At 36.5% G+C, this 12,455-nt stretch overlaps 1 protein-coding gene across 1 annotated transcript in view; it reads left to right on the top strand.

Annotated features, from left to right (window-relative positions):
* The first annotated feature begins 11,341 nt into the window (after window positions 1–11,341).
* LOC125666808 (twist-related protein 2-like) overlaps window positions 11,342–12,455 on the top strand; it is a 6,827-nt gene continuing 5,713 nt past the window's right edge. Inside the window, exon 1 of the mRNA XM_048900103.2 lies at window positions 11,342–12,249. Coding sequence (XP_048756060.2) covers window positions 11,664–12,215 — 552 coding nt within the window. The 5' untranslated portion in view covers window positions 11,342–11,663 and the 3' untranslated portion in view covers window positions 12,216–12,249. The remainder of the gene's footprint in view (window positions 12,250–12,455) is intronic.

The following is a 12,455-nucleotide window of genomic DNA, read 5'->3' as shown; positions in this document are numbered from 1 at the left end:
GTACATTTTCACTCTGGCCTTGTTTCTCTATATTTTCTAAATGTTCTTAGAAAGGAAATCTTAGTACTATTGTATCTGCATATTATCATCTCTCTGAATCTGTATGGCATCACCTATGGCGTAAATATACCACTTTTAGGTCATCTGAGCCTAAGGCTGAAGTGAGCTTTAATGATCAAACTTTGTCGTCGTTGCAAGGACACCACAGAGTCGTCCACTTCTGCTTCATACTTAAATATTTTATTGAAATTAGACATTAACGGCAAACTGACAACTCAACTGTATGACAAACGGGATGATTTCAGCTTCTCCATCGTCAACTTCCCACATTTATGTAGCAATATTCCATTATCACCTGCATATGGTGTTTATATATCTCAACTGATTCGATATGCAAGAGCTTGTTCTGGGTGTAGTCAGTTTTTAAATCGAGGTAAGCTACTGACAAACAAGTTGATGGTACAGGGATTTCAACAGTCTCGATTGAAGTCAGCATTTCGCAAATTCTATGGTCGTTATAACGATCTAGTTCGTCAATACAACCTCGCATTGAGTCAAATGCTGTCTGACGTGTTTCATACCGATTGTTAAGCCGTTCTTGGCACACTGATTTTGACTGCGGATAACTCCGTTTACCTGATCAGGATATGGGGCTCACGGCGGGTGTGACCGGTCAACAGGGGATGCTTACTCCTCCTAGGCACCTGATCCCACCTCTGGTGTGTCCAGGGGTCCGTGTTTGTCCAACTATCTATTTTGTATTGCTTGTAGGAGTTATGAGATTGATCACTGTTCGTTATCTTCACCTTGCACATAACGAATATTAATTAGTAGCTGCATCTAACCAATAAACTAATTTATATGACAAACTACATGCACAATGATCAAAAACTGTTGGAATGAAGGTTTATATAATAACCGACCTTGACCTTTCCAAAATGACCTTGAGAGACCTTGGTCCAAATGATCAATAACTTTGAAATATTGTTGAAATAAATGTTTGCTACGTACAAAGTATGTTACGAGTGACCTTGACTTTTACAAATTGACCTTGTTACCTTTGTCTGAGAGCCAATTATCTGTTACTTATGTGTGTGATATACATGTATGATAAATTCCTGTTCCAAAACTGTTGAAATAAGGAATATTTTCCATATATGTTCTAAGTGACATTGACCAAAGTGGCTTAAGTCCGAAAGTCCCATATCCCAGTAAATATTTGTGATAATTTATGATTAATTTCTGATGAAAGGTTTAAAAGATGAGAACTTTAATACCAAAGCTGTTGAAATAAGGAACTTCTATATGTCCTGAATGACCTTGACCTTTCTTAAATGACATTGAGAGACCTTGGCCTACAAGTCTGTCTCAAGGAACATTTCAATTTCTGATGAAAGGTTTAGGAGATATGAGCTCGAACGAACGGATAGACAGACACGACAGCGACTTTTCCGTCGGAAGCACAATCAACTTCCTCCCAGAAACACTTGGATCAATTCCAACGAAGAATCCATGGAAGAAGGGGGTGCAAGTTTTTTTTTAAACTTCAAAGGGAGATAACTGAGAATAATTAAACAATTTAAGGTACGCGCATTAGATGCGAGTAAAGATGCCCATACTACGGTATTCTATGAATAAAATAAAACAGATATAGTAGACTCTATTTAATATGCATACAGTGTACAAAAATATTGTTTGTAGAGATACTAAAAATATACAGTCTGTATTTATAAACACCTTGCTTCCAAAACGAGCTGAGTGCTGACCACGTGACTTTCTTATTAGCACACCACGTGCTATCGTCTCAGCAATTCTGGGATCTGTGTATATCTAACTACTCTTTAGTGCTTTAAACATGATCTATCTTATGAAATCTATTCTGATAGGTCCTTCCTGTTTTTACAATCGATGAAATCGATTTCAAAACTTACATTCTTTTATTTCCGATCACGTGTGAAGAGGACGCGCGCAATACATACAGTATACAAATAAGGTCAATTGAAGATGTCCGAGAGTTAAATTAGTCAAGTATGAACTTTCGACCTATTCTTAGTTGGTGAAATTGAATATCTTACCGGTTAGGTACATCGCCATGATAGATAAATTCATCAAGTAAGTTTGGAAACAAATAAAATCTTCCATTATCAGTACCTTTAATGCCTTTTAATTTCTAATACACACCGAATGGTATGTTTGCCAGTTTGATAACGTTTGAGTGTATGTGTAGTTGTAGGGCTGCCAAACAACGCAAACAAACTAGATAGTCCGTTTACCTGATCAGGATATAGGGCTCACGGCGGGTGTGACCGGTCGATAGGGGATGCTTACTCCTCCTAGGCACATGACCCACCTCTGGTGTGTCAGGGGTCCGTGTTTGCCCAACTATCTATTATGTATTGCTTATAGAAGTTATGAGATTGATCACTGTTCGTTACCTTCACCTTTCATACAGCAATGTTACACAAATGCCCATTATTTCTTCAGGAAGAAAAGTGAAGATAACGAACAGTGACTAATCTCATAAATCCTAGAAAGAACACAAGATTAATAATAGGGCAACATGGACTCAGAGGTGGTTTGATTGATTGATTGTTTTGGGGTTTAACGCCGTTTTGGCTACATTACAGCCATTTTACGGCGGTGCACTAGACGTGTGTTGATTAAGATCAGTTGTCTAGGTGGAGTTCGAATCTCTTGTTGACCGCTCTTCGTCTCTGATTTCCACAAGTGTATCACCAAATTCTCACAATACTAGTAATTGTGGATAAACCTTGTTCGCTTTAACATGTCAGTGATGTTACAAGACGCATGAAACACGATCGATTTTATGAAACCGTAAAATGGTATTTTGGGTATTGGTGAAATGTACTATTCCATTTTAATACGACCACAGCTGACACAGAGAGTAATGTGTTTCGTTTGATGGGAAACACAATCAACTTATCTCAATGTACGTGGTCATTTTATATCCAATTCGGAATAGAGCATCCCTTGGGGAATGGAACAAAACATAGCTCCGTGAGGAATGGAACAAAACATAGTAAATTTCATAATAATTGAAGGGCCTCCGTGGCCGAGTGGTTAGAGCATTGCTCTCAAAATCACACGGCCTCTCACCTCTGTCGGCGCAGGTTCGAATCCCGCTCGCGCCGATAAGTGAGAAAGTTTTCCAGTTTACTTTCGGAAGGTCGGTGGTCTCTTCCCAGGTACATTGTATCTGGGTTCTCTCTTCCACCAATAAAAACTGGGCGCCACCAGATAACTGAAAAATTGTTAAGTGTGGCGGAAAACATAAATCAATCATAGTAACTGAATCCCTGGTGGTTGAGGAATGGGTCAAAAGCTTAGAAAAGTGTAGATAACAAATAGAGATTAATCTCGTAACTCCTGTAAAGAATACAAAATTCAGTGTAGGGCAAACATCGACCCCTGGGCACACCGGAAGTGGGATTAGGAACCCCCTGTTGACTGGTCACATCCGCCAAAAGGCCTGTATCTTGATCAGGTAAATGCGAATTATCCGTAGTCAAACTCGATACGTAAAGAAACATGTCGGACATCATTCGACCTAATGACAGGTTGTATTTGCAAATAAAATCATTATAACAACCACAGAATTTGCGAAATTCTATCTTCAAACAAAACTAATGAGCCCCTGTAACACGAACTCAATTGTCAGTAGCTTGCCTCGATTTAGAAATTGATCATAGGCAAAACATGTTCTCGAATATCGAATAAACAGTATCTGACGTGTTTCATACCGATAGTTAGCCTAAGGTCGTTCTTGGCACACTGAATTGACAACGGATTACTCCGTTTATCTGATCAAGATATGGGGCTCACGGCGGATGTGACCGGTCGACAGGGGATGCTTATTCCACCTAGGTACCTGATCCCGCCTCTTTATCAACATCCATTTTGAGTTCATTGGGATATATCGAATCAATATATGAATGAAAATAAACATTGGTAATAGATACAATTTCGTCGATAGATATAATTGTAGAGTTAAAGGCTAGAGCAAGATGTTTTTCTCATGCAAAATTTTTTGAATAAATTCTCTATCATAAGAATCTAAAAACATGTCGGCTAATAAAGAAGTAAGATGCAATCTTGTCAGAATATTTAAGTTACTCGTGGGCATCTAGCAGACAAACTGTGAATAGCCATGAACAAGGATGCCTCCACCAAACTTGTGAAACTCATATTTCGGATATGGGGCTCAAGGCAGGTATGTCACCGGTCGACAGGGGATGCTTACTCCCCCTAGGCACCTGATCCCACCTCTGATATATCCAGGGGTCGGTGTTTGCCCAACTTTCTATTTTGTATTGCTTGTAGGAGTTATGAGATTGATCGCTGTTCGTTATCTTTCATTCCTTGGGATGGGGATTATGCATGATGCTAGGGCGGGGTTTTCCGATCATACAGCGAAAATGCATTAGTTTCTTAAATCATTAACTTCTGAATAGCAAACTATTAAACTAAGTACATAGTTATACAACAAAGAGAACGTCTACCAAAATTGTAAAATCCATGACCTTTGTTGTAGACCCAAGGGCAGATTTATGCAGATCACGTTTAGTCTAATGTTTGAAGTATTCTCTATTCCTAAACATCATCTAGGAAATAAACTGGGAATATTGAGCATGAGGACCTTTACCTAAATCATCGTGAAATTTATGTTCCGTGGGTTAAGGCGCATGGGCAGGGCTGCAGGGATCGTGATTATTCCAGTAAAGAATGAACATATTCAGATCTGTAAAAATCTCCCTAACCTCTGGATAATACGGCCACACGCTGGGTGTGTAGTGATGAGCACGGAGGCGTCTACCAAACTTGTAAACCTCGTGGTTCTTGTACGAGGAGTTCGTGCCCCATGGAAGGTCACAGGGTACAAATTCATTAAATCTTTTTTGTTATCTAACAATGTTGTGTATATTTACGTGTAGAATGAGCATGGAACCTCTACTAAAATTGTAAATGTCGTGGCTCATCAACTGAAAATGCATTGCTGCTTCAAAAATTATGGTTTCAAGAAAAGAATTTATTGTTCGGTCACAGTTTAGTAACTGAGAAATTAATTATCAGTTATTCAGCGTCTTATACTTTTGTATAATTGTTAGGCCGTTCTTGGTACACTGATTCTGACTACGGATTACTCCGTTTACCTGATCCCAACTCTGGTATATCCATGGGTCCGTGTTTACCCAACTCTCTATTTTGCATTCCGTGTGGATCACTGTTCGTTATCGTCACCTTTTCACATGGTTCAAATGTTGTTAAAGGGGCATGGACACGATTTGAGCTGAAAATTTTCAAATTTAATTTTCCATTTTTATTGTTTACAACGTTTAATAAAAGCATTTCTAATGGTCAACCAAAATTTGAGTATCAGTTGTTGAGTTACAAGTGAGATACAGCACACTGAAACTGAAACTGTTTTTGTTTACATATAGATTGCTTAATATATGATTGGTTGATTGATTGAATGTCGTTTTACGTCTCTCTCGAGAATATTTCACTCATATGGATTGCTTAATAGTAAATAGCATGTTTAAAACTAAATGGAATGTGACAAACACTAGAGACTATTTAATTGTGTTCAGAATGAACTTGTAAATTGAAGGAACAAAATCTGCTTTAAACGAAAGTTTTACTAGACTTAAGATATGTAAACAAAAACATGACACGAGCCTTGTTTAAATAATCCGACTTAACTCACTATGAGTTAAGTCCTGTTATTGAAATGAAGAGAACAAGTATTTGTTGTTCAGCCAAAGAAACATAACTCTTGCAACCAATTGAATTGCGCGGTTTTGACACTATCCCCCCAAATACCTATTATGACACTTTCCCTCTTTCTAATCCCAGGGTATATATAGTGCGCAAGCGCTAATTGCCGTCCTTTTCGAGTTGCATGTCAACGAAAATCCAAACCCTCTCTCCACTCCCCCTTTTTTCTAAGCATATATGCATCCATCCTTGTTGCGTTTTTGCTGTCTCTCTTTGTGTATTTTCAGATCCATTTTGTCAACGTGACTCGACTCTCCGCCTTCACGATGCGTCATGGCTCTATGAATTTACGAGACTCTCCGCCTTCACGATGCGTAATGGCTCTACGAATTTACGAGTTGTCAGTGGTCAATAATAGACAATCGCCGAATTTTGCTAAGCCTGCCACAGATTTTGTTTCAGCCCAGGTCCGTGGCCAATAATTGGGCTTATTGACATTAAATTATTGATTGATATATTGATTGATTGACACATTGGTGGATTGAAATATTGATTGATTGAAAATATTGATTGATTGACACATTGGTGGATTGAAATATTGATTGATTGATTGATCGATTGAAAATATTGAATGATTGACACATTGGTGGATTGAAATATTGATTGATTGATTGAAAATATTGAATGAATTATTGATTGATTGACACATTGGTGGATTGAAATATTGATTGATTAATTGATTGAAAATATTGAGTGAATTATTGATTGATTGACTCAAACATGCATGGACTATTGATGCTACAACATTACTATCCAAAAGTCGTTGTAGATCATGCATTTCATTACAGAGTGTATATGATATACATACTAATGGTTTGTATTAATATGAACATTGTCGTTGAATTGAAAATACGTTTTTATTATGTAAAGCCATGACAAAGACTGCCAATACGTGTTATCGTTCTGTTCTATTGAAATAACAAAGAATTGTTAGCTCTGTATCTCCCATATACCTAAACAACCGATTTCAAATTGCTGATTATTAGAAATACTTTAGTTAAGCATTCTAGACATTAATCAAAGTACTTAAAGTACTCGTGGGAGTTGAACATTGTGGAAATTCAGTTAGAAAAGATAGTACTGGAAGGGGAGGGGGATAAATGACTGAATATTATCATGATTTTAGATACAAATCAACTGTTGTTGTTTTTCAAAGCGTTACAACAGCAAACATGGATAATGGAAGGCCCATGGGCCACAACGCTCCTCGAGTAACTGAAGTCGTGTTGTTGTTTTCTAGAATTTCACCCCTTTATATTCTCATGAAAAATGTGACCACATATTATGGCCCAAACATTCAAATCAATATGGTTATCAATGCCTTGCAGTTATGAAGAAGTTTTTCCCCTGTATATATACATTCAAGTTTAATCCTAGTTATAGCTAATTCTAAGGATTCATTACTTGAAAAGGTAGTCCAATATGCTAAACTGTCACCTGAGTATACTACAGTCCTGTAGAGGATCATTGGAATGGTAAATAATTGTATAATAACTCAAAATAAATGAAATGCAAAAAAATTAAAAATTGTCGGGCATCGGAAATGCACAAGCCGAGTTGCGCAAGGAATGGGCATAGAGGGAACCGGCAGAAAAGTTTTCAAGAATTATCAAGCAGGGAGGAAAATTTTGCGTACTTAAATTTCAGCCGACTTAAATCCTTTGTGATCTTGACCTTTAACCCTTGACCAAAATTAATAGGCTTCTTTGTCTCATCAAGGGCGATGATCCATCTAAGTTTAATTGAGATCCTATAATTTGTTAAAAAATTATAGTGCAGAAAGCAAAATTTTTTTCCAAATTTCAGTCTATTTATAGCCACTGTGACTTTGACCTTGTGACCCCGGAATCGATAGGCTTCTTGTCTTACTTCATCGATCTAAGTTTGATTGAGATCCTATAATTCGTTCAAGAGCTATGGTGCGGAAAACAAAATTTTCTCCAAATTTCAGTCTATTTATAGCCAGTGACCTTGACCTTTGAGCTAGTGACCCCAGAATCGATAGGCTTCCTCATCTTACTGAGGGTGACAATCCATCTAAGTTTGAATGAGATCCTATAATTTGCTCAAGAGCTATGGTGCGGAAATGAAATGTTGATGCGTACCCGCCTGCCCGCCCAAAGGCACTTCATCAGATCATAAGCCGAGTTCGACTTCATCGCAACTCCGTTAAAAATGAAACACTAGTCAAATAATGTTATTTATTGCCAAGGTATTTGGGATATTATACTTTGGCTCAAACAGGGGGTGAATGAACCTGACAGTATGGAAAGCATATAGTGGAATCAGACTTGTGATGCTGGAAATCTATAGTGATTAATAAACTATACATGTACAAGATCCATAACTATTTTTTTTTTTCAGTTTGTGAGGGAGAATCCTCATGTCTCTTTCATCTGTAGACAAATAAACAATGTGTTTTGACCAGAGCAATTTCCAATCCTTTTTGCAGCATAAATTCAACATTGTGGCAACTGGGTTAAACTTTGATAGTGAAGTAATACATGGCAGCACCTTATTCCATGCTCTTAAAATTTCTGTTTGACACACACTCATGACATCCACTCAAACATTACAGAGTGCAGCAAAATCCCATTGTAATCGGGGATTCAAAATGGATAACTGGTACAAAATATGGTACATACTATTCAAAAAGGATAATGAATTTGACATATTGATGTCTTGGAAAAGGAAATTCTGACATCGGGGCTCTAAGCGTTTTCAAACATTGTCATTTGATAAAAGTGTTCTACATTTTTAAAAATAGAGATGAATATGTCTTTACATACATAGGTGAGAAAGTTTCCATTATTCCTAGCCGAGACATACCATGTATGCGCAAAAAATTCATAAACAAATATCACACTACTCACGTAGAAAATGTGGACCTTACCGTCATCAAGCGCAGCGAAACACGCCATTTCGAGATTATAGTCGACGAAAGCTCGGTAACAGTAATGAATAAGGTACACTCATTTTGTATCTATTTTGTGACTTTCTTTATTAAAAGGAACAGTTCTCTAATGTGTAACGTGCAATTACTACGTAATTCAATAACTTGAAGCATGAAGCAGTTTCACTTTGCCACCGGATATAAGAAATTTTATTTCGTATTCCGATCCCAATCGAAAGTTGTTGACTGGGAATGACGTGTTTTAATTCAATCTACATGTAACATCAAGCATTTTATATATCACATTTAAAAAAAACCACAAATATATACACATACACAATGTTGTAGAGTTATTTCTTGTAAATTTTCTAAGGTTTCGCACCATATTCGATATTTAGCGCCACGGTGTCAATAGGGCTTGTGTGCAATTGTCGTTCGTTTCCCTATCAATGTTTATAGGTGACGCTGCGCTACAAACGACAATTTTCAACCTTATCTTTTATTTTTCTATGTATATCAGTATTAATTTGATCGAAATCTTGTATTCAAATTGATTTGAATACAATATCATTGCATTTATTTACATGTCAATTATCAAAATTAGATTAATTCAGAAAAGTTACATGGATTATTTAATGGCGGATGTTTATAAAAGTTTATGTTGATTTACCTAGGAGTAAATCAGCTGACACAGAACCCCCGCTGACGACCACTATACAAATCAATACAAATTACTGCGCAGAAAAGTGCGTGATGACCCAGGGAGATTGAACATAGTTCAACTCCCAAAAATGGAAAAATAAAATTGGAAAATTTTCAGCTCAAATCATGTCCATGCCCCTTTAATGAAAGGTCTCTTATTCCGTTAAACTTTCATTATTTGACTTTATACATTAACTCATCTGAGCTGAAAACTTAAGTGAGCTTCTCTGAACGATTTTTCCCGTCATATGTCTGTCACACTTTTCTTACACTGTATTTCAACTAAACTTGGTTCAAAGCGTTCTTGGGTGAAAGGAAACAAAACGCCCACTTAACGGGATAATGCAGTTAACCGGGTGAGCGATGTGGCACACGGATCTCTTGCAGGCTTGCTCAGAGCGTCTTGTCTATTTCGGACCTGGACGTTTTTCTATCTTTAATTGAGATATTTATATCATAAACCATTAATCATTAAACTCCTTTTGGCCTTGGCTGTTTTCCACGATGACTTGCGATTCATGTTTACAAGCTACACTTTGAAATTGACACAGCTGCTAATAAAGGGGAAATAGAGTGTAATTTAAATCGTGATTCTAATCATATTTCCCGCCATTACCAACGAGGTGAGGGGACGGTGTAGGAAGGATAACTCTGATAGGATATACCGATTTGTAATCATCCCAGGGTACCTTTAGATGTCCCACAGTTGTCTCTCTTTGAGTAGTCAACGTATCGTCGGCCATTGAGGAATTTGGAGGTAAAGTTGGTATATTTTTTGCAATTATTTTGTTTTAGGGGTTGGTTTTTTCCCTCAAATACATCTACATGTACTTAATTTACCTTCAATCAATAGCATAATATTGACTAAAAGATATTTTTCAATCAGTCATAAGGTATCATGCAGACTCTTAAGTTGAGCGATTGCAATGAATATGCCAATTCAGGTCATTTAGATAATTGCAGCTGGTGTAAAATGAAGCTTCAGAGTTCGAATAATAGCTCATCTATGTAATCTATTGGCGCGTCAACGGCCATAGTTTCGTACTTTTCCTGATTAATGTCCAATTGCACAAACCTGTTAAAAATCCAACTATGTTTGATCAATGAATTAAAATTAAAGCAATCTAGAATTTTATTTGGTTGCAAAAGTGTGCTATTATGATAGTTTTGTATGTAACTTTAATCGTAATCATCAATAAAATTAAAACTAAGTTTAAGATTTTATCAAAATAAAGTTTTTGGTTCTATTGAATATACAACATTATATAGAAATCATTTTTTTTTGTACGGGAAGACAATAATGTAATTTTACTTCATTCAGATCCTCTAGGTAGGTTTTCTAACACAAATATTAATAACAAAAGTTTATAAACAATTACATTTTTTTCCTGTCAATGAAATAGTAAATCACAATTTTACAACATAAACTTCCGACACCAAAATTACAGCTAATATTGCTTTGGGGTACTTTCCACATTCATTGACAAATATTATTCTTTTAAAACAGATTTTCTTCGAAATTTGAGCAGTATACAAGGATAACCAAACTTTAAATTTCATTGCCATTTAATTTTCGAAACTAATTCGGTGTTTCATTTTCATACCTTTTTTTTTCTCACTACATGTAAAACTCGTACGTGCATTTTTTTGTCAATGGAATTGTATTGTAGAGAGTTGTTAGTTGTACATACTACCATACAGTGAGCAATGTAGATAGGGGGAATATGAGATCAATCTATCTTTTCGAGAGAGAAATATGAGTAAATATAAATTACTTACATTAGCGACATATATCATGCCATTCCGTAACGTGTCAATTGCAGCTGAAGCATAAAAACATAATTTGTGCAATAATTAATGCTTGAAAATTCTACCCATGTCCGTATACTTTTACTGTGTAATTTTAAAAGATATTTCGAGAAACAACAGATGTCGGTGATATATGAACAATGTTTTATGCCGATCCATAAAATCACAAGATAACGGATGCATATTTTGATGACGGAACTAAACTGAATTCCTTCTACATGTGCATCAAAGAAGTTGGAAGCTTGAGTGGCAGATAGACATCCGAGAAACGTCCAATCAGATCTCTCCATGGAGTGCTTCACTTTCTAGTTATATAGCGATTTAATTTTATCTTATCGTCTCATTCTAACAAGTTGATTTTATCTTAATTTGCATGATAAGAGAAATCATTGCAGTAAAGTGGAAATTTGTTTTAACCTGTTGAAAGGCTTTTACATTTTTCCACATTTTGTTAACTGTAATAATGGAAAATATGCTATCGAGAAATCGTTTATCTCCGGATTATATATTTCATTCTGGACAAATAAAACAAGAAATTCGACCGGACGGATACGATATTTTTAATAACGCAGAGGCAATACGAGGGCGGAAACGCACTTTCTCTAAGGGAAGTAGTGACGGATTTCAAAGTATGTCTTCTCCTGAGAGTACGGACGACTCCTCGCCAAACAAGAAGGCAAAAAAGAAATCATTGTCATTTGAGGAAATTCAGACGCAACGCGTCCTTGCCAACGTCCGAGAGAGACAAAGGACACAGTCCCTGAACGAGGCTTTTGCTCAGCTGAGACAAATTATTCCTACACTTCCATCCGATAAGTTGAGCAAAATCCAGACTCTAAAACTTGCAACCCGTTACATTGATTTTCTATATAATGTTCTTCGTAACGAAGAAGTCGTGGACTTATACGGGACCCAGGGAAAGATGCCCAGCTGTAATTATATGGCCAATGAGAGATTGAGCTATGCCTTTTCTGTGTGGAGGATGGAAGGGAACTGGGCGATGCCCTCGGACTGAATTAGACCCAAACGTTCAACTAGAGTAGAGGACGGTACGTATAAAACCATTATGATTAACTTAATTAGATATTACATGTCCTATGTTAACTGTGATAAGTATACGTGTATTTTAGTCATATAAAATTCTTAATTATGCATTGTAATTTGTTTTATAAACTCGTGATTCTCGAGATTTCATTTTTCAAAATGTGCATTGAGTGAAAATGTATTTCTGATATACTGGTGTGTTTTTTAAATT

This window comes from Ostrea edulis, chromosome 10 (assembly GCF_947568905.1).
Source record: "Ostrea edulis chromosome 10, xbOstEdul1.1, whole genome shotgun sequence".
NCBI classification, from domain to species: Eukaryota; Metazoa; Mollusca; class Bivalvia; order Ostreida; family Ostreidae; genus Ostrea; species Ostrea edulis.
This window is presented reverse-complemented; position numbering and strand designations above follow the sequence as displayed.